General features: G+C 37.1%; 1 protein-coding gene across 1 annotated transcript in view; it reads left to right on the forward strand.

The window, feature by feature from the left end:
* LOC126252593 (kazrin) overlaps nt 1-24409 on the forward strand; it is a gene marked incomplete at its 5' end in the record, with an annotated part of 708940 nt that overhangs the window by 572019 nt on the left and 112512 nt on the right. The window contains one exon of the mRNA XM_049953495.1: nt 20194-20382. Coding sequence (XP_049809452.1) covers nt 20194-20382 — 189 coding nt within the window. The remainder of the gene's footprint in view (nt 1-20193; nt 20383-24409) is intronic.

The following is a 24409-nucleotide window of genomic DNA, read 5'->3' on the forward strand; positions in this document are numbered from 1 at the left end:
CTGACTAATTTCAGTAGCTCTGACACATTTGGTCAGTCAACAAATTCTGCTGTGAGATGCAATGGTTCACTATACAAGACTTCTGATACAGATGCCTGCAAGTCCTCTTTGAAGGAAATGTATATGCCCAGTGTCACCCAGGGAAGTATGTGTGCCCAACATCACCCAAGAAAATGCATCACACCATTGTTTCCCATTTGTTTTATCCTTCAAGGACATCAGTTAATGGTAGTAATAGTGCTGCTCCCTGAGGTGAGGCAGACTGTGAATGGAACTTGAACCAGGGACTTCTGTCTTTCACAGGTGTTTACAGACTGAGCTGTCCAAACACAATTCATGACCCACTCTCACAGTTTTACTTCTGCCAGTACCTCGTCTCTACCCTCAAAACTTCACCAAAGTTCTGCTGCACACATTGTGCAACTGACAAAACTGGAAGAAAGGATTTTGTGGGAGACATGGATTAGACAAAGCATAGGAAATTTTTTCCGGAATGAATAATCACTCTTCAGTGGAGTGTGTGCTGATTTGAAATTTCTTGGAAGATTTAAACTGTGTTCACTCTAGAAACAATCTCACAGGCTGTGGCTAAGCCACATCTCCACAATATCCTTTCTTCCAGAAGTGTTAACCCACAAGGTACACAGGAGAACTTCTGTGAAGTTTTGAAGGTATGAGACAAGTATTGGCAGAAGTAAAGCTGTGAGGGTGCGTCATGAGTTGTGCTTGAATAGCTCATTCAGTAGAGCACTTGCACACAAAAGGCAAAGGTATCACGTTTGAGCCTCTGTCCAGCACACAGTTTTAGTCTGCCAGGAAGTTTCAAACCAGCGTACACTCTGCTGCAGTGTGGAAATTCTTTCTGAAAGGCCATTAGTATTTACAATCTGTGTAAATAATCTTGTGGACATGTCAGAAGCTCTGTGAGACTGTTCATGGATGATGGTGTTATGCGTAGAAGAATTGCTCTGGCAGGAAACAGTAGTGAAATAACAGAAAGACACGAGGAATGTCTATGTTTGGGGCAAGGACTAGCTGTTGACTCTCAGCATAAATAAATGTAATGCATTGTACATAAATAGGCAGAAATACCTGTTGCTCTTTTATTACACAATTGGCAATAAATCACTGAAATTAGTAACAACTGTAAAATCTGGAACAACCATCTGGACTGACTTAAAGTAGAAACAATCTCTTTAACACTTCAAGGACTGGGCAGCTAGGGCTAATTCAATTGGGTGATATCAGTACTGTGCTTTTTCATACATTTTCTGAATTTTGTGTAGAAAATTCTAATATAAAGAACCTTGTCAGCTTTTTTTCTATGAACTACTGCAAAGAAAAATAGACTTAAAACAGTGACCATTGTTTTATATTGAAAATGTGTTGTTTTCACAATAACAAAAAATGTATTTTTCATCTTCCATTTCCTAAATTGAGATACAGTTATAAGCTGTTGGTACTGAAATAAAACAGTTTCAAAATGTAGTTTTTTACTGAAAATTACATAGTTATATTGGCCTTAATATGAAAAATTTCCCAACATTTTGGAAAAGCAAAGTCCTGTGTCACATTCTTCACAACAGTACCTAATATCTTTTCTTGCCACTTTCCTAGATCTTGTCTTGACTCGTTTTACGCAAACCTTAAATCTCCTCTGAAGCCATTTTGATATTTCTGTGCTACAACAAATTTAGGAAAAAACTTCCACTGAGTATCTTTACTAGTGAACTATTTTGAGTGGAAGTTGATACAACCAGGACATCTTTGTTCACCAAAACTGCTGCCAATTCAGTAACAAATTCAACAAGATGTTTGCATTTAGACATAGACAGTGTATTTAGAAAAACACATGAATTTACAAACACCATCATGACAATGTGAAAAAAAGCTTTCTTCTGTCACTTTATTTGTTTCTGTTCAGAAGGATATTAGTCCATTTGCTGGTCACTGCATGTGACTTTGTGAGGTGTAACGTGTGGCAACAAGGGAAATGTAAACATCACAAAGCAAACAACACACACTGTTGTCTGTATTCCTTTCCTGCCAATGTGAGTAATAGGTGCTGCTATCTGTGTTTTTTTCTGGTAGTACAAGCATCATACAGTACCTTTTTACTGATGACAGATGCAAGACAATATTCGAATATATTTACAAAGCTGAGAAGTGGTCTCTGTAGGTCCTATGCTGCTTATCTTTCTGGAGTATTATCCACACAATGTATGAGCCACATGACTCATCCCCAAAGTGTTGAAACTGGTTGTAGGAAAAGTTGATGCCAGGCTGAGATTCACTGGAAGAATCCTTATAAAATGTAATTCACTTACAAAATGTAAGTCACTTATAAAACACTCATTCAACTGATTCTTAAGTATTCTTCATCATTCTGGGACCTTTATCAGGTAGGATTAATAATAAAGCTGACATTGATAAGAATGGCATATTTTGTCATGTTTTTTTTTTTAGTAAATATTGGAACATTATGGAGATACTCATCAAACTCTAGTTCCAAATGCTACAAAAGAAGTGTTTCGTATCGTAAGAGGAGTTTACTGTTTATTCTGAAATCACACATTCGAAAAAGAGATAACCAACATATTGCTTCCCTGCACATACAAAATGAATGGGAAAGAGAGGAAATAATAGTGGTATGAGAAGCATCCTCAAATACTTCACAAGGTGGCTTGCAGAGTAGGTGTAGGTGTAGGTGTAGAAAAGGCATCAAGTGGCAAATAAGCACATAATCAAGGGTCAATGACTAACTCAGTTAGTAAACTTGTGAATTCCATCAGAGCATACCCATACAGTATAGATACAGTCATCCTCTCTCACAGTGCTGCAGTCCAGTTGGGTCTAATAGTGGTCACATATAGTATATGTGGACCTAAATAGCAAAGTCACAAGGTAGGGAGACTCTCCACCCATATGAAAGGCCACCACTACAAAAGGTGAACTTAAGCACCTGACTGAAGAGCATGCTACACATAAGTGTTTCCTATTCCCTTCAGTCACACAGCCTCACTGCCTTCATTTCCACTAACCCTTGCTGCTAGTCAGTAAACTGAAATTCCTTCACAGTACCTACTCATGCCTAAATTCCCAAGCCATTCCCCCAGTCCCCTCACTAACTTTATACTTTTCCTTGTTGCATACATTCGTTATTTTATAAACTCAATATGGATATCTCTCTATCTTCCTAGCATCTTCTCTTTTAATCTGAGTACTTCACCTGGCTTCACAGTGCTCTTTTAATGGTTTCTGTTTGTCCTACTCCTCAGTTTCCATCTTACCTTCCTGCTCCATGTGAAAACATTACACATCCCTGTTGGGGTGCAGTATTAGGACACAGGAACATGTGTGTGTGTGTGTGTGTGTGTGTGTGTGTGTGTGTGTGTGTGTGTGTGTGAGCGTACATAGATGTGTGCACACAAATACATACTCATGTGCATGCTCATGCAGTATGTGTGCATACTGATGATGGATGTGAACTATATATCTAAGTTACAGGTGTAGACTGTTTATGTGATCACCACAGACGACAGTAATAATGGTCCCTCCCTTCACTCATCATGACCATTGAAATTGCAGACACTGAGATAAGTTGTTGTGGAGTAGAAAAGCAACTAAAACTGTTTAGTAGTGGAAAACCATCTGGACCAGATGAGATACCTGTAAGGTTCTACAGAGATTATGCAAAAGAACTTGCTCTCCTTCCAGCAGCAGTTTTTTCATAAGTTGCTGTGACAATGAAGGATTCATAGTGACTGGAAAAAAAACACAGGTAATTCTCATTTTCAAAAAGTATCATAGGGCAGATGCACGTAATTCTAGACCTGTATTACTGAGACAATCTGTCGCAGAATTATTGAGCACATTTTATGCTCACATATTATTATATCTTTTACATAATGAAAATCCCCTCTATAGAAATCAACATGGATTCTGCAAACAGAGATCTTGTGAAACTCACCTTGCTCTGTTCCTCCATGAGACTCACAGCAGTGCAGACAACTGTGTTCAGACTGATGCTGTGTTCCTTGACTTCGGGATGACATCTGATACAATCTCACATTGTCATTCAGTGAGAAAAAATATGAGCTTACTGATCATCAGACCATGTTTTTGTGACTGGATTCAAGGCTTCCTTGCAGACCAACTCAGCAAATCACTCTTAATGCTATGCAATCAACAGATTATAGGTAATTCCAGGAAAACACAGAAAATGTGATAGCACCATTATTGTTTACAATATATACATAAATGATCCAGTACATAACACTGGAAGCACCATAAGGCTGCTTCCAGATGGTGCAGATGTCTATAAGAAGGCAGAAATGTCAGAAGGCCATAGGAGGAGGACCTGCACAAGACTGATGAATGGTGCAGGGACTTTCAGTAGGCCTTGAATGTAAATAAAAGTAACATATTGCACAAACATAGAAAAAGAAATCCACTACTGCACACTATAAGTGGCAAATTGCTGGAAACAGGAATTATCGCAAAATACACTGAAGAGCCAAAGAAACTGGCACACCAGCCTAATATTGTGTAGGGGCCTCTCGAGTACACAGAAGTGTCGCAACACAATGTGGCACGGACTCGACCAATGTCTGAAGTAGTGCTGGAAGTCCATCAGAAAACACCATGGATGCGGGTGATCAGACAGGATGCTTACATACGTGTCACCAGTCAGAGTCGTATCTAAATATATTGGAATCCCATATCTCCTCCAACTGCACACACTCCACACCAATACAGAGCCTCCACCTGCTAACATGCAGGATCCATGGATTCATGAGGTTGTCTCCATACCCATACACGTCCATCCACTCAATACAATTTGAAACAAGACTCATTCAACCAGGCAACATGTTTCCAGTCATCAACAGCCCAATGTTGGTGTTGACAGGCCCAGGGGAGATGTAAAGCTTTGTGTCATGTAGTCATCGAGGGTACATGAGTGGGATTTTGGCTCCAAAAGCCCATATCAATGATGTTTCATTGAATGGTTTGCACGCTGACAATTGTTGATGGCCCAGCATTCAAATCTGCAGCAACTTGTAGAAGGGTTGCTCCTCTGTCACATTGGATGACTCTCTTCAGTCATCGTTGGTCCTGTTCTTGCAGGATCTTTTTCCAGCTGTTTGATGTTTTACTGGATTCCTGATATTCACAGTATACTTGTGAAATGGTTGTATAGGAAAGTCCCCACTTCATCACTACCTCAGAGATGCTGCATCCCATTGCTCATGCACTGACTATAACGCCACATTCAAACTCACTTAAATTTTGATAACCTGCCATTGTAGCAGCAGCAACTGATCTAACAATTGCGCCAGACACTTATTGTCCTATATACGTGATGCCAACTGCAGCGCCATATTCTGCCTGTTTACATATCTCTGTATTTGAATACACATGCCTATACCAGTTTCTTTGGCACTTCAGTGTAACTAGGAGTGAACCTAAGTGGGATGACCACATAATACAAATTGTAGTAAAAGCAGATGTGAGACTGACATTCATAGGAAGAATCTCCATGAAATGTAGAATCTTAGAGAAATGTAATTCATCCATGGAAGATGGGCTAACAGAAAACCTCGTTCAACCAATACTTAAGTATTGCTCAACCTGAGACCCTTACCATATCATACTGATAGTGGAGACAGACAAGATCCAGTGAAGAGCAGCACGTTTCATCTCTGGATCATTTAGTCAGTACAAGAGTGTTATGGACACAAACTCCAATGGCAAATGCTACAAGAGAGGCTTTGTCCACCTCATAGAGGTTTGCTGTTGAAATTCCAAGAGAGTATGTTCCAGAAAGAGTAGGACAATGTATAATTTCCTTCCAGATTTGTCTCACAAAATGACAACAAAGAGAAAGTTGAATAAATTAGAGGTAATGTGGAGATCTACCAACAATCATTCTTCCCACATGCCATTCGGGAATGGAACAGAGAAAGGGGAATCAGACAGTGGTACCACAAATACCCTCCACCACACACCATCAGGTGGCTTGTGGAGTGTAGATGTAGATACAGAAATCCAGTGCTTAGTAATTCATTTATCTTTTGAGTCATTATTTTATTCATCAAATTGTTCCACCTATATCATACACAGTACTTACGGCTAGTGAGAATACATGACTTGTAGGTGCCACATTGGCACTAGGAATCAATTGCAGAATCTTTCTAAAGGTATATTGCTGCTTCTCTATGCTTGGCAAAGAAGTGTTTATCAGAATTTATTATTCTAGTTCATGTATTCACAAGTATAAGTCTGAAACTAATGAGAAGTGACATAGAAATTGTGTACTAAAGTATGAAGCACATATAAAACAACATGTTAGTACTGAAGCACAATAAAATAATTGTTCAGTCTATGTTTCAGTTTTCCTGGAATGGCCTAACTTAGCATACTAATATTTGTGTAAATTACAATTATCAAAAAGAATGGCTCTAATGAATTCAACTTGCAAGATGTATGCACAGCATAACAGCTGTAGATAATAGATGTATGCACAGAACAACAACAGCAGTAGGTAATAGTTGTCTGTGCCTGGATGGCACAGTCAGTAAGCAAAGTACCCCAAAAGCAAGTTTCTGAGTTTGAGTCCCCCTCCAACACACACTTTTAAACTGCCAGGAAGTTTCAAAATAGGGCACACTCCATTGCAAAGTGAAAGATACATTCTGGAAACAGATAACTAAATTCCAAGAAGTTGTACACACATGCCTAACGGTATCTTATCTTACATGACTGTAAAAGTTTGTGTTGCACAAAGCTCAGACAAAGAATGGATATCAAGGAATACAGAAAAATAAGAGCAAGTGCCATTATGTATTACTGAACTCAAAGGGCATATCAGCAAGTGGGAAAATTCAAACAGGACACAATAATCTGTCAGTAAGAAATGGGTTTGTAATTCTGTAGTAGTTTGCCCTGTGGGAAGCTTAGCACTGCAACAGTGATTTGTACATGGATCCAATGAAAAAATATAGCATCATATGCAGCAGCAGATAGGTACTGGTACACATAATGAGACCATAGCACATAGTTACCAGCACCTTATCTGTATTGCAATAACTGATGGCAAAGTGTTGTCCACAGTGTTGGCTTGATGCTGGAACATGACAAGAGGTACAGACATGTCTTCATCAACAGTTGCATGCTGTTTGTTGTGGAATGGATTGGTGGTACACACATGACTGCAATGCATTACACAGACCAGAAACTAAAATTGTTTCTGACCGAAAAGTGGACATGAACACTGTTTTGATGCTCTGCTTTTTGAAGTTAAGGGTTTTCAAATGAGTCCCTCTTCAACTTATCCTATAGTGATGGCTACACTACTGTTGTAGTCAAAATTTGGCAGCCTCCGTGCTGAGCGGTACATTAGACATATATGAAATCTGATGCTTTCAGGTGGCATGACACACAACATACAATCTCTACTCCTATGACTGAGAGAGGTAGTGCAATGGTTAGCACACTGGACTTGCATTTAGGCAGATGATGGTTCAAATCTGCATCCAGCCATCCTGATTTAAATTTTCCAAGATTTCCCCAAATCATGTGATGCAAATGCCAGGACAGTTCCTCTGAAAGGGCACAGCCAGGTTCCCAGGTTCCTTCCCCATCTTTCCCTAATACAAGCTTGTGCTCCATCTATCATGACCTAATTGTCAACAGAATGTTAAACACTAATCTTACTTCCTTTTTTCATTCTTTTACTCCTGCATATTGAGAGCAGTCTAAGCTACAACCATTCTATCTGTCAAATTTTAAAGCCTATAGTACTGCCATTTCAATGAGTCTGTCAACATGCCTTACTTTAGCAAGGCAATACCAGACAAACTCACCATACATCTTGTTCATCAAAAATGTTTTTAATATGGTTGGTCAGTAATTATTCATTGTGGTTGCCCAGCAACAACATTTAATGATCTCAGGACTTCTACACAAACGATGCATAGAGAGAGTCTCCAGAAACATCTCATGCCACAAAGTTAAGATGCTCTGAGTGTAGTACATTGGGGCTTCTCTCCATACAGTATTAACAGAGTTTGTGTACAGTCTGTCATAATAATTTCATATTGTCATGAACCTAATCTGTGATACAGTATTCATATCAGTTTCCTTCTTGATGATGCAGTTTTTGCAAATATTAATCCATTTTTGATCAGTTTTCATGTTACTCCTCAGATCTGTTGCTACTTGGGTCATTGGATATAAGGGTACTAGCGCACATGGGCAAGGCTGGAAGATTAATCCAAGAATTCATTTAAAGTGATTTAGGGAAGATATTACAAGAGGAGACCTGAACCAAATTTCTCCTGAATATTAGTTCAATGTTTTAATCAATGTGTCAGCAATTTGATCAGGTGACATAATTTTTATTCAATGCGTTAACACATGCACAACTGGCATGAGACTCTGTACTGAAAATTTGATGTAAAACAACAGTATTTGTCAATGCCCTTTTCATTGGTGAAGAGTATATACAAACTTTTCTAAGGTAGTTGTCAAATTGAACTGAAAAATCTCACCTGTAAATAAAATGTTACTTATTTTCAGTGCAGTGAACATATGCTCATAAAGCTTGTGAAGTGGAGGTGTGAATACAGGAAACTGTTTGTACATCTTGGTGTGCTGTCCCAGAGGAGAATATTATGTTTATCTTTTTACAGTTCTTGATCAGAATATTTGGACTCATGGTGTAAATTCCACATAACTCTACTGTATGTATTAAACGTGTCTTAACTTGGCCAGTTCTGCCAACTGATAGTGATCTGTGTTAAGTTACATAAATTCTTCATTTGAAGTATTAATTGCAAAGAGCAGATGAGTATATAAGAAGAGGAAAGTGGCTTCTTTCATAATCTAGACATAATGCCCATGATTATCAGTGATAGTACCTTAGCTTTCTGTTAATGTATAGCTTGACTCATTCGACGTCCCTGAAGGTTGTCATTTATGAAGGAATTTATGGAACATGTGTGAGTGATAGAGTCATCTTCTTCATGAAAAAAATAATATTACAAAATATTGATGAATTTAATAGCAAAATTTCATAATATGGAAAAGTAAGGCATAAATGATTTTCATGGTGAAATTATTGGTGGAGAAACTAATCATCATTCTCATTTTTTATCTGTCTTGAAACAGTAATAAACTAGTTCAAGACTCATCTTCTTATTCATCTTGGTTGTGCATAAGTTTGTAGTCTCCACACTGGAAACTTCTGGCATAGTGAATGATGTTATACACAATGTACACAATGCCACTGTTTTTTCAGTTTCACTTTATCACACATTTATTAACTTTAAATTGATCTGTTGGATGATGACAGTTTACATTTATAATGAAACTCACCTCATAATTCACAATTTGTAGGGAAAGAAAGTTGAGCACTGTATGAAAGTCACCATAAACATTTAGTGTGGCATGGAACAGAAACATTTACAAAGAGCAATCTGGTAAACGCAGTCTTTGCTCGCAACAAACAATGAAGTTTGTACAGTTATTTCACACAGACATGTTGTCAGTGAGAGAAACAATATTAAGTGTTCCCAAATACTACGTCTGACAGACTGTTATATCCTTCAATATATAAGCTGGTCCAAACAAGCACAAACTTGTATCAAACTGTTAAAGAACTACTTTCTAGACACCAACTTTACTACATGACCACAGAACCAACACAGAAAGGTTAGTCTTATAGATGCTGGTGGCAGACAGGATTCTTGGGAGGGGAGAGGTACTATAACATTGCACATGAATATTTCATGATCTCAGGAGATACATATCGGTTTATGAAATGGATATGTTGAAATGAACACTAGTAGATAAGGTATGTGTTCCAACAATGACTTGGTTTACCTAACAAATGGTTACTTAATGAAGGAAAAATGTTTGTATGCATGTGTTGTGACTTACCTAATTATGAGTACAGTTGGCAAGTTTGAAATGATGATAAATTATGCAGGTGTTTAATTAATGGCTTAGTTGGATAATGAAGGGTGGTATTCAGTCCAGAAAATTTAGGGCAACAAAAGTACTGTCATAAACCTGGGAATCAGACAGATATAATGATACAAAAATCAAAATTAGTTTTGGATTTCCCTGGGCTTTAACACTAATTAGCTGTCACATTAATTACTTTCAGGAAAATTAAAACATGTTGCTGTAAAGTCTGGAGTCATAGATTTCTAATGGTTATGTTAATATTTCCAGGTTGTCAAAATCTACTATTAAATGCTACAGCAACATTTTCAATTATTAGTTATTCTTTATCAACATGGTTTTCAGCAAACCTATATATACTCCTGTAATCAGCATACTGATTATTAACACTGAATAATGAAGATGCATGATAACAGGGATTTGACAAAAATATGGAAACACCATGTGAAATGATTTTGTGAACATGAAAGCAGATACTAGCCAAGCCTACAGGTTGTGCTATTGTATCTGACATTAGTGGCACCTGCACAATGTCCTCAATGTGTTACAAGTGTCAGTCATGGTCAGAACAGTGTTCTCTGTGGTTGAAGTTGGAGTTAAGTGAATTTGAATGTGGGCAAAGTTTAGGTGCATATATGGTGGGAGCTTCCATAACCATGGTAGCTGAAGTGTTTCATATTTCAAGATGCACAGTATTGAAGATTTATACTGCATACTGGAAAGTGAAAAAAATGTCATCCACTAAGTTACATTGTGGACAAAAGTGTGCATTGAGTGATTGTGGCAATAGTCACTGAACAGAATTGAGATGGAAAAAAATGTGGATGATGGCTGTAAAAATCACTGCAGGACTGAATGTCACATGCACAAACCCTGTCAACACCAAGACAATGTGAAGGGAGCTCCATTATCTGGAAATTGTAGGGCAAACTTGAATTCCAAAACCACTCATCATTGATGCACATTCCTGTAACAGAAAAACATGGTGCCAAAGTCATAAAACCTAGACTATGAAGCAATAGAAGGAAGTTGTTTGGTTAGATGAGTCTTTTTTCAAAGAGCGAAACATGGTGGCTGTTTGTTGATGATTTGGACACTCATACTGTGGTATTCCATGGGCCCCTTGGTTACTTTGCATGGTCAATTTACTACAAAGGATTATGTGACCATTTTGAATGGTTCAAATGGCTCTGAGCACTATGGGACTCAACTGCTGAGGTCATTAGCCCCTAGAACTTAGAACTAGTTAAACCTAACTAACCTAAGGACATCACAAACATCCATGCCCGAGGCAGGATTCGAACCTGCGACCGTAGCAGTCTTGCGGTTCCAGACTGCAGCGCCTTTAACCGCACGGCCACTTCGGCCGGCGTGACCATTTTGACTGATTAGATCTGTACATGGTACAATGTTTGACCCCTAGTGGTGCTGCTGTGTTCCTAGACAACATGGCCCCTGTTTGCAGAGCTCATATCATCCGCATCTTTATATATCTGGTGAACTAGGAGTAAAGGATTACTTTATATTTAAATATACACTGCTTGACAAAAATGCAAAACACTCAAGGCCAAGGTCAGTTTATTGAGAAGTGACATGATAAGTAATTCACCACTGTAGGAGTATATGATAACAAATTTAGATCAAATGAAACACACATCACTGCCCAAACAATCTCATCAATATGTAGTGAAGCCCCATATGGCAGCAAAACAGTCACGTATTCTCACACACAAAAGATCATTAAGATGCCAAATGACATTCTGCATTGTCCAAAGCATCTTGCACCTTTTCTTGCAATTCGGAAATGATTCTGGCACTCCCAAAAGAACAAGTAAGTTTTTGCTTTACCATGTCCTAGATGTGTTCCGTTGGCAAGAGATCTGATGATCTTGCTGGCCAGGGCAGTTGTTGTACACCACAAAGAGAATGTTGCATCACAGCAGCCTTATGTAGATGTGCTTTGCTCTGCTGAAAATTCATGTCATCTTCCTGTCAAAGAAATGGCAATAGCATGCACATAACAGCCTATGTAATGTGTATCAGGCACTGGCTGCTTTACCCTTCAAGTGACACCAAATGTGACCAAGAGTTGCAACAGATGGCCCCCACACAATGAAGCATGGGATGCAGCCTGTGTGTTGTGGGGGAATGCACTCTGGAATAGGCAGCTCACGAGGTCTACGCCATACCCATGTACATCCATTGCTCACATACAGACAGAATGTACCCTCATCACTGAAGATAACAGAGTCTCATTTTATTCTCCACTTGACTCTTTTGCAATACCAGAGTAGCCATGCTTGGCAGTGTTGTGGTGCCAATTGTAGCCTGGTCAGAGACACACATGATCTAAATCCTGCTGCAAGCAGATGGTTACCAACGGTACGTGATGACACAGCAGATGCAACATGTGCCTGGATTTCATCCCTGGATGATGTTCTGTTGATCACCACTGCTTGCACAATGTGTTGATCTGGGCATTCTAACCATAACCACCCTCTTGTAGCCCAATGTTGACTTATTAATTTTGAAGCAAGTTTATAATTTAGGCAGCTGGTCACATTTTCACAGCACTTTGCATGCTGAGTTAGTGACACACTGCAGTGAGAGATAGCGATGGTAGAAGCTGAACAAACAGTTTTCATAATACTGATCTTTTATTCTTCTTCTTTGTTGTAAGTTGTAGGCTCATAGACCATTCTGAAATGTAACTTTTTATACTGTTCTAGAGGATGCTCAGCTTCATTTTGTTGAATAACATGAACACTGGTGGACTTTCTGGTGTTGAACACATATATTTTCAGTCATTTCATTTTACAATACAAATCAACATCATCCATGATGCTAACACGACACACATAACTTGTACTCCATCCTCATGCTTCAAACGCATACTAATAACTACACAAAGACAAAGATTTACCTCTAACAACATGTAGCAAAGAAAATACTATCACATATCAATCTATTTGTGCAAAACCAACTCTGAAACATACATTTCAAAAATAAAGTACAAGTAATTGTTTATCATTGCTTCTCTTTTTAAGAAGTCCATAATCGTCATTGTAATTACATTAAGTGTTTATATATGTTGACATTTATACAGTTTCATATAACTCTATGGTAGTGAATTTCTGGGTTTTGAATATTCAACTTAGGAGTTGGTCATTTTATATGATCCAAGATCTGTTAGTGTATTCATCTCACCATAACCAGTTTTATTATAGTGTGCATCCATTCTATGCATACAAATATTACATGGTTGACAGGTGTGAGAATGTTCCACAGACCACTGTTGGAAGCAGCAACACATCACCAATACATTGTACCTGACATGCACAGAATCCAACATTACATCCATCCAGCTTCCCACAGACCAACAATGCGATCCCTTTCAAATGGCTCAAGCCTTTCAACAGTTCTACAGGAGTTTGTAATCATCGGTGGGACATAATTGTACCCTAGAATCAATGTTGCAAACACTGTTCACCTCTAAACTCAGCTCAGTTACTGTTTGCAAAGTCAAAACAGAGGACACCTAAACAGGGCTCCTGAGAGCCATTTGATCACCAATGACTGTGACAAATGATCAATCACACTACAGCCCCTCAGTACACACATATTATACCCAGGTGTCACTGAAAACAAGCCATGAGGGTGTTGCACTTTTCCAAGCAGAGTATTTTCTGACAAGAGCATGATTCCACCATATTTGGATTGGGTAAATGCAGCAGAGCATAAGGATCCAAGGCCATGATACCTTACTGTTCCGGGTATCAGTCACACTGAATGGTTCAATTCTATGTTGACCTTCTTCAGATGAGCAATACTGAGCCACAGTGGTGCTCTGTATTCTGCAGTATTGAAATTTAACTGTAAGGAAGAGTGCTGTTCTCAAAATGTGCTGTAATCTGTGATGGGGCAATCCATTGTTTAAGGAGAAACATGTGATTCTGTTTTAGTTGTTCAATGTTAAAGTCTTCATTCACAAAAGTATAATGCAGGAGTTCTTAAGTCCTTCAACAATACTTCCTCTTCTGTTTCCATGCACTTATGTTGGGTAGCTATTTCCCAGAGACACAGTACCCAAATATTACAGACTCTATCTCAGATATGTTGGTGATATGCATATATAAAGAAGTGATGTCAGAATGGATCCTTGTGGAAGCCCATTGCTTAAGTATATTTGTTTGCTCCTTCTATTACTTATGACAACTTCTAACAGTCTGTTGCTAAGCACCTTATTCAGTATGTGATCTATTTTTTGGCAGGCTGTGATACAAAAAAAGTTGCCAATTAAGCTCTGCCTTGAGACAGTGTCAAAAAATAAACATAGCAGTTATCTTTAGATGCTTCTGCAAGGCTCTTTGTAGATGCAAAGTGCTAGCGTACCTGATCTGTACAGTTTTGTTTGTTTAGTAGGGTGATCAGGCGTAGGATATGTTAGTGGATTTACCTGATTTAAGTCGATAACTATTTTTGCTATCTTAGGAGGTGGGGTATGTTTGCCAATTGCATTATATCAGTGATACACCTTTAGAGCTGCATTACTGCATATTTCACCCAGTTAAGCAGAAACTATGAATTATTCCATCAAAAGCAGGAGCCTTTCCTGTTTTCATTTCTTTCAGGGGTCAGTAATTTCCTCGATCAAAACATATTGGCTATAATGCAAGTTCTATTAAGACAACAATAAAATAACAACAATAAAGCATCCCTCTCAGTAGGGCTTTACTAGTTTCAAAGAATTGCAAATGCAGTCACATTGTTCAGAAAGAATTTACCGGATGAACAATGAGAACAAAATTTGCAGCATTTGAGAAATTTAATTCTTTTCTAAAACTAACCTACAGCTCTAAAAACTTAATTTTCTTTATAATAGTCACAGGCAAATATGGTGGAAGCTGAGGGAAAGGGTGACTACCAGTTGTAATCAAAGTATCTTCTGCCAGAAACAGAGAAAATTCCTTAATGAAGAAACCTAGCTCTAATCAAGATTTAAAGATGCACTAAAACCAGTGATGACAAATTATTCCCCATGTCACCAAAAAAGAAAAAAAAAAGAAACAATGAACCAAGCACAAAAATTACAAAATTACAAGGGAAAAAGCAAAGGTAAAGTGGAGCCTTATTAAGCATAGAAAAAAAAAATACACTTGACAAGGTAAATGATAATCAACTCTTTGGTGACATTCTTGTGAGACATTTGATGTTAGGTTTAATCATTTGCCCCTAAAGTCAATGAATTCTTCCTGACAGTAGCTGCAAACACAATGACCAAAAAATGGATAATCAAAAGCAGATCCTTTAGGCTTACTTAGACAGGCATTGCATGCTACGACCTGTCTGGATAGCCAGGCACAGATCGAATCTGCCTTATGAATTAACAATGGGAACCATTATGATGGCCAGTTGTGCCCTTGATTTTAGGTGGTTTGCCACATCCACTTAGGTAAATACTGCACTGGTTCCCAGACTCAGCCTCAGTTACACAATGCTCAAACATTGAAAAACAATGTCACTTTCGACCATGCAATTTAATCATACACTGTACGCAGACAGAGGGTGTACACAAATTCCTGCCTGGGGAGGGGAGCTGGCAGTAGCTCTGTTATGCATTTGGGAGGCATAATAATAGCTTCTATACAGATAAGGTTCTCCACACAATTGGAGAAGTATCACACCAATCCTGGCCTGGCATTGGCCAGATATAGGGCACCAGAGTGGGTGGATGGATTCATAACACACCAGCAGGAATTAGTTTTGCCAACTCTCCATTTAGAAAGACAAAAAAAATCATTAGTTTGCTGATGAGCAGTACCTCGTCTGACTATAACAGTATTCTAACCAAAGTACTAAAATTTTGTGCTGACTCGATAGTGTCCTCTTTGAGTTGCCTAAGAAATAAGTCAATGAGTCAGGATATATTTTCTGAAAAATTGAACTCTGCAGTATTAATACATCCTTGTCTGAAAGTAGAAATAAGCAACCCACCCCTTCCCTCTATGTTCTCCAAAATTTGTGAGAAGATAGCTTCTAACAAAAAGTTTACTCTACATGGAAAGCAATATATGATCTTGAAAAAAGATGACATAACTACCAAGAAGCTAGAATATGACTTTCTACATTCACAACTACTTTTGAGAACACTATCACCCCACTAAATACTATCAAGTCATATTAGTTTGCTTGCTTGACTATGTCAATCAGAATAAGCTAGTATTATCATAAGTAGCTGCGTATAAATAAAGTCATATTGACAGTCTAGGAAGTTCTGGAAGACTAAAATCATATTGCATCTTCTTAACATTCATGTCTACCTTTCTCCAAGTACTTGAAAGCTTTGTGAACACTACATGCACAAACCATATTGAAAGAAAAGTAATGGCTCCACTTTTGTAACTCATCAAAAGCTGGTATCAGTGATATGCAGGAGGCACTGAACTATTCTGTAGATTCTCTTCTATAGTTCCAATTGACAGGAAGCCTTAGCAGTGAACAGTTGTGTTATTATAGAGTAAATAATGGAAGGTCAGTCAAAAATGTTTGGCAGCAGAAGGAAATTCATCAAAGAATGCTAACCATTTATGTTTATGGTGACTGTGTTGATCCTAAGCACTGCCCATCTTTGGTCCAGTAAGATTAAAGTTGATGGTGCAGGAATGTCTGACTTGCATGACAAAGGAAGAGTTGGATGTCATGTGACATGGTCACTGAGCTGAACAAGCAAAACATGGAACACCAATCAGTTCAGTGTTACATGACAACATCTCAAACTTTGATATGATGAATAACAAGGAACTGAAAGAAAAAGGGAAATATCTTCCAGCAGCATGACTGTACCAGACTGCACACTTCATATAGTGCCACAGCAGAAAATGAAGGTCACAGCCATATAGCATCCTCCATAAAGTCTAGATTTGGCGCTGTTGGTCTACCATCTGTTACCATGAATATTAGATAAAGTTAGCGAACTGCTGGAGGCTGTGTGTCTACATTTCCCTGACAGCTTCAGAGAACTTGTTTGTTAATGGCAGAGAGCATCCAATTGTCTGGTGCATATGTGGAAAAGAGCAAATTATAAGGATTATTTGTGCATTTGGTTTATTAAAATATTCTCACCAAAACCCAAGTTACAGAGGTGGAGGCATTTCGTTTCATCCGACCCTCATAACATACAATATCAATATATGACATAGCTCCATTCAGCAGTACTAAACAGTCCTCCAAAGTAGTACGTTCAGTCAACGTTTCAACAATTGCAAATTTCAGGGAAAGCCTACAGCAGTTAGACTGGGATGAGGTGTACCGTGAACCTGATGGCAATTTAAAATATAATTTATTTCATGACACTTTTGTAAATGCATTTGAAAACTGCTTCCCCAAGAAAATAGTTAAATATACTCGTAAGAAACCATGTAACAAACCATGGCTTACTGAGGGTATAAAAATATCTTGTAACCGGAAAAGGGAAATGTATCTGACAGCAAGAAAGAGTAGTGACCCAGAAACTATCAAACATTATAAAAACTACTGTGCTATATTAAGAAAAGTTATTAAAAAATCCAGAAGTATGTGTATCATGTCTGAAATCAGCAACTCTGATAATAAAATTAAAACAATTTGGAATATTATTAAAAGAGAAACAGGTCAACCAAGAGCAGAGGAAGACAGTATTACCATCAAATTGAATGAAAACTTTACGAACAAAAAGTCAGAAGTTGAAAATACTTTTAATAATCATTTTCTAAATGTTGTGGATATAGTAGGATCCAGGTGTTCATTAGAAGATGCTAGGCAGTTAATGGAAGAGGCCATATCTATGCAATTTGATACAATTGAAATCTCACCCACTTCTCCCATTGAAATTAGGAAAATAATAAACTTTTTAAAAGCAAAAACTCGCATGGAATTGATGGCTTTTCCAGCAAAATACTAAAAGCTTGTTCTCAACAGATAAGTAAGATTCTCACCCACCTGTGTAATAGCTCTCTGGAACAGGGCATTTTCCCTGATAGACTGAAATATGCTATTGTTGTACCTTTGCATAAAAAAGGGGATAGATCTGATGTCAACGATTACCATCCAATCTCCCTTCTAACAGCTTTATCCAAAACTTTTGAGAAAGTAATGTATTTAAGAGTAGCTTCACATATCTGTAAAAATGAAGTACTAACAAAATGTCAGTTTGGTTTCCAGAAAAGATTTTCAACAGAAAATGCCATATGTGCTTTCACCAATCAAATTTTGAATGATCTAAATAACCGAACACCACCCATTGGGATTTTTTGTGATCTCTCAAGGGCTTTTGATTGAGTAAATCATGAAATTCTGCTAGACAAGCTCAAGTATTGTGGCATGAGTGGGGCAGTGCACAAATGGTTTAATTCGTACATAACTGGAAGAGTGCAGAAAGTTGAAATAAGCAGTTCTCATAATATGCAAAGATCAGCACATTCCTCAAACTGGAGAACTATCAAGAATGGGGTTCCACAAGGGTCGGTCTTGGGTCCTTTGTTGTTCTTAATATATATTAATGACTTGCCATTCTATATTCATGAAGAGGCAACGTTAGTTGTCTTTGCTGATGATACAAGTATAGTAATCACACCTGACAAACAAGAATTAACTGATGAAATTGTCAATAACGTCTTTCAGAAAATTACTAAGTGGTTCCTTGTAAACGGACTCTCACTGAACTTTGATAAGGCACAGTACATACAGTTCCGTACAGTAAATGGTATGATGCCATTAATAAATATAGACCTTAATCAGGAGCATATAGCTAAGGTAGAATATTCAAAATTTTTAGGTGTGTCCATTGATGAGAGATTAAATTGGAAGAAACACATTGGTGATCTGCTGAAACGTTTGAGTTCAGCTACTTATGCAATAAGGGTCATTGCAAATTTTGGTGATAAACATCTTAGTAAATTAGCTTACTACGCCTATTTTCACTCATAGCTTGCATATGGCATCATATTTTGGGGTAATTCATCACTGAGGAATAAAGTATTTATTGCACAAAAGTGTGTAATCAGAATAATAGCTGGAGTCCACCCAAGATCATCCTGCAGACATTTATTTAAGGATCTAGGGATATTCACAGTAGCTTCTCAGTATATATGCTCTCTTATAAAATTTGTTATTAACAACCAAACCCAATTCAAAAGTAATAGCAGTGTCCATAACTACAATACTAGGAGAAAGGATGATCTTCACTATTCAAGATTAAATCTAACTTTGGCACAGAAAGGGGTGAATTATACTGCCACTAAAGTCTTTGGTCACTTACCAAATAGTATCAAAAGTCTGACAGATAACCAACAAGTATTTAAGAAGAAATTAAAAGAATTTCTGAATGACAACTCCTTCTACTCCATAGAGGAATTTTTAGATATAAATTAAGAAAAAAAGAAAAACCAAACACAAAAAATTATAAAAAAAATTTTTTTTAATAAAAAAACTAAAAAAGTTGTTATATTAACTTACTTATGTTGTTAAATTAACTTAATTATGTCATGTACTGGAAAATTCGACTCGTTCCACATCATTACAAAATATCGTATTCATGATCCAACTAGTATTAATCTAATCTAATCTAATCTAATCAAAAAGAAGAAAAATTATCCAAATGACATCTTCTTTGAGCTTTGCAACGAATTTGAATGTGTGAAGATAAAAATTTAACGGGCAAACTAAAGAAACTAAAGCGCTGTAGTATAAAGATATTTGCCTTGCACGAATGGAGTCATATCTCTATAGCAGAAAACGGAGAGTCTCTTTGAATGTGGTATCCTGTGTGGTTCAATACTTGTCCAATCCAGTTCTTTACCTGCACAAATCATTTACCAAAAAAGAACACCTTAGAAAACTGTAATGTTTGCTAATGATAGATGTATATTGAAAAAAGTCCAAATCTATCACAGAAATAGCCTTGAGTATCTGCTTGTACCTGTTAGCGTATAACTTGACTCCTTCCACATCCCTTAAGACTCATTCTCCTTCTTGGTGGGATTATGAAACACATCATGGAAATCGTTGAATTAATACATAAATGAATACAGTAGAACAAATTTTAATCATTATCGTAATGCTGATATTGTATCTTCTCGCTAGCCATATACATTTGAGTTTAGTATTATTATACATCCAAAAATTTATAAAACTTTCAATTAACTCTAATGAAAACCAAATTATCTAATGAAAAAACACAAATTTCAGGTGCTTCTTGAACTTAGCGATGTTGAGCTAGAACTTGGGCTAGGAATAACACATCCTATGCACCGAAAAAAGCTTCGCCTGGCCATTGAAGAGCATAGGCACCCTGCACTTGTGCGATACCCATGTATAGCACAGCTAGGACACACATGGGTGTCCAGTGAGTGGTTACCAGACCTTGGTCTTGCTCAGGTAAGCATAAAATACCTACATGAGAGAAGATACGAGTTAAAGTAAAACAGAGAAAACAAGAGATGAGTAATGGGAAGTACATAGGATTCATGGGGCAATATATTAAACTGTTTCACTCAAATTGTTTTATTTTATTGTTAGAAAAATTTACTCATACAGATGTTGAAGTGCTCTTGTGTGCCTAATTAAAAAGTGGAAAGAAAGAGAGAAAAAGAAAAGAAAAGAAAGGAGATGGACAAAACTGAAAGTATTATTTGTTTCTCATTATCTGAATCATTATTTTGTCATTACTGGAACAAAAAAAATTATTTTGTATCAAGAGGAGATTTTTAATTTGAGAAAACTGTAAAACATCAAGAAGACAGATTGATTGACAGTTACTTACTTCAGGAAGCAAATTTTATGTTCTGAAGATAAATAATGAAAGCTCATTCTGTCTCACTGTAATTTTACAAATTTCTTTCTATATGATTTTTAAATAAAACACCTCATACAGAGTACAATAACACACCATTGATAACAATAGGATGCATTGTTACATCTTTGTAGAGAATATTCTCCACTAGACATTGCATTCAGGTTTGAGTTCTGGCACAGTCCATAATTTTAAGTTGAGATAGATGTTCTCTATGGTGTATTCTCTGATAGAGAGCAAAAACAGATCTTCTTAGTAACAGTTCAACACTGTGACTAACAAAGAGAGGTGCTCAGTGGTGAGATTGACTTTTTGAAACCAAATATATGGTGATGTAGGTTAAGATCCCAAGCATCACACCCTGCAACCATTCACTCCGGTGGGCCCTTGTTTGTGAGTAATTGACAAAAATAAATTTCAGAATTTTGCATGATGCTCAGTAGCATTAAAAAGTTGTACTCTGTGGACTGGTTGTGTTGTGTAATGGGTAGGGTCAGAACTTCACATACAAGAGGTTGTGGGTTCCAAACCTTGTCAAGTACATGAATTTTTTTTATTTTTAAATCTTTATCAAAATTACTTTGATCATTATTTTTATTCAGTTATTTGATTTAAATGTAATTTATTATTTGTATTCCTTTGTCACATCATTTTAATCATCATATGAACTTTTTAATGTGTTTCATTTTTTCTTTGTATCATTCTTCCTCCACTTAGAATTTTTGTGAATGTGAATTTAATTACATTTATCTACTATAATAATCTATTATTTGAACATTCTGATCCAACAGTTAAAAAACAAAAGACGAAATAATATATTTATTTTGAATGTCAAGGGGTGTGAAAAATGCATTTTCTATTACAAGATGTGCATTTTTTCATGGTAATCATCATAGAAATATTTAAAACGTAACCTAAATTCGTAATGCACTATGGACAAAATAACACAGATGAAGATTTAAACAAACGATGGGTTTATATATTAAACAAGCAATATGAGGAATAGATATAATGAATGTAATAATCTCGACAAAAAAAAAAAAATAAAAATAGAATAATAAAAACATTGAAATTATACCAAAATTAATACATAAAATTAAACAAAAACACATGAAAAAAGTTTTCAAGTAGAAAAAGAATTATAGGAAGAAAAATGAGAGCAAATGAAGAAGCTGATATGATCAAAATGATGTGACAAAGGAATAGAAATAAAAAATTACATTTAAATCAATTAATTGAATAAAAATTATGATCAAAGTCATTTCAATAAAAATTGATGCTCATGATGAAATTAAAACCCATAACCTCCTGCATGTGAAATCCTTACCATATCCATTATACCACACAACCATTCTGGACATTACAACCTTTTTAATGCTATTGAGCATCATGCAAAATTTTGTCACCATTTATACCAAAATGAAACCCCATCAGGGTGAATGACTGCAGTGCATGATACCTTGGATCTTAACCTACATAACTGTATATATGGATCCAAAAAGTCAATCCCACCTCTGGGGACCTCTCCCTGCAAGTCAAACTCTCCGATATATCCTTTCGCCCAGAGATGCTAGTCCTGCAGTAATGTGGAAGTGCCTCTGTGGAATTTTTAAAAAAATATGTAAATGAACTAGTGACTAGTCCCAGTCCAGCACAGAATTTTATCTTGTCACAAATATTCATCATTTATCATACTTAACACCACCAGCAGAATGATATGTGACTGCAGAATCTGTGTGACAGAGAGAGTATTTTGATAAAGAACATGTGTGTGTGTGTGTGTGTGTGTGTGTGTGTGTAAACTATCAAATCCACTGAAAATATAACTAGAGTAAATTTCAGTCTGTAATTAGAGCATTAATAATATTATGAAAAATTTAAATAAAGAGTCATTATGGTTTTTGTAGATTCTTATGTCTATTTTCTGTCAAATAGTACCTAAATGTGATGAGGTGAAGCTGTGGTCAAATTTTCACAGGGTAGACCATAATCAAGTAACAGCAACTTGAAACTTGCTTTTAGATCCAACTGCTTTTAGCCAGTAATTGTAATACAAACAATATTTGCTTTATCAAATCATGACAAAACGATGTGCTCTGTTAGGTTGTAGAAGAAAAATACTGGTCATCAGAATCACAAATAGAGGTTAATTCAGAACATATGGCCATAATTTACAGTGATCACGTTGATCAGATATTACATGAGGTCAGTGAAGTGTAGAAAATGAAAACCTAGCTAATTTTACCTGTTCAATTCTTTCAAATTTTTCCCCTGTCTGTGGAAACTGGACAGAAAAAAGGAGGAAAGACAGGCTTCACCTAGAGTTATATCTTGTGCTCAGAATATAATAAACAATAAAAATATATCTATGAAAATAATCAATTTTTAAAAATACTGTACATGAAAACATAATCTAATTGGATAGATAAAAAATCTACTCCAAGCAGTCACAGGAGGAAATGTGCAAGCTTTCAAAGCCAGTAGCTCCTTCCTCCATCAGAAGGGCTGAAGGGGAAAGAAGAGGGATCAAGGAAAAGGACTGGCAAGGTTCAGAAAGTGGAAAGAGTTACAAAAAAGTCACCCAAGGCGTATGGGATGGGAATAAAAGACTGATTGTTGGGGACTGCACTAGAAAAGATTTGAAAACCTGAGAGCTTAAAGGTGGAAGACAGGCTAAAAGCAAGGTAGAGATTACCGACAAAACATTGTGCAAGAGTTAATAAGAACAGGAAGCTAAGTGCATTTTACGTGGTAGACATGTGAGGGAGGGAAGGAGTGGGGGAAAATAGACAGGTCATTGAATAGAAGATCTAGAAAACTAAAAGGCAGTGAAGAAAAGGAATGGGTACTGAAAATAAATGCTGAGACCAAAGAAATTAAGGTAAATTAAGACCAGGTGGGTTGTGAGAATCAAGTACTGTTGTAATTCCAGTTTCCACCTGCATAGTTCTGAGGAAATGCTGTCGGGGGCAGAGGAGGGGGGGGGGGGGGGGAGAATCCAGATGACATGTGTGGTGAAATGGGCACCAAGGTCAAGACTGTCTTTCATAGAGCATGCTCTGCTACAAGATCTTGTGTGTTGCCGGTATACCTCCTCTGTCTAAGCCCATTCACCATAACTGATAACTTGGTGGTAGTCATACCAATGTGAAAGGCCAAACACTGTTTACATAACAACGTTTCACAGGTGGCTCTCCCTTTGATAGTATGTGTTTTGTCAGTTACAGGGCTGGTCTAGGTGGTGGTAGGGTGGTATACACGGCAAGTCTTGCAGATGGGATGGTCACAGGGATAGGAGCCATAAGATAGGAAAATGGGTGCAGAAGAAGCATAGGGTCTGAACAGAATATTGTGTAAATTTGGTGGAGCCCCCCTCCATAAAAACTTTCTAGGTATGGTGGGTAACATGTGAGATGGAATGGGTCTGTTTTTAGGAACTCATAGCCTTGTCAAAGTTCCTGATTAATACAATTAAGAGAAGAGTGACAAGATTTTTTTTTTTTTTTTTTTTTTTTTGAGAGAGAGAGAGAGAGAGAGAGAGAGAGAGAGAGAGAGAGAGAGAGAGAGAGAGATATCAGCAGTACCAGGATTGGATGTGAAGGCCTTGGCTAT

This window comes from Schistocerca nitens, chromosome 4 (assembly GCF_023898315.1).
Source record: "Schistocerca nitens isolate TAMUIC-IGC-003100 chromosome 4, iqSchNite1.1, whole genome shotgun sequence".
Taxonomy (NCBI): domain Eukaryota; kingdom Metazoa; phylum Arthropoda; class Insecta; order Orthoptera; family Acrididae; genus Schistocerca; species Schistocerca nitens.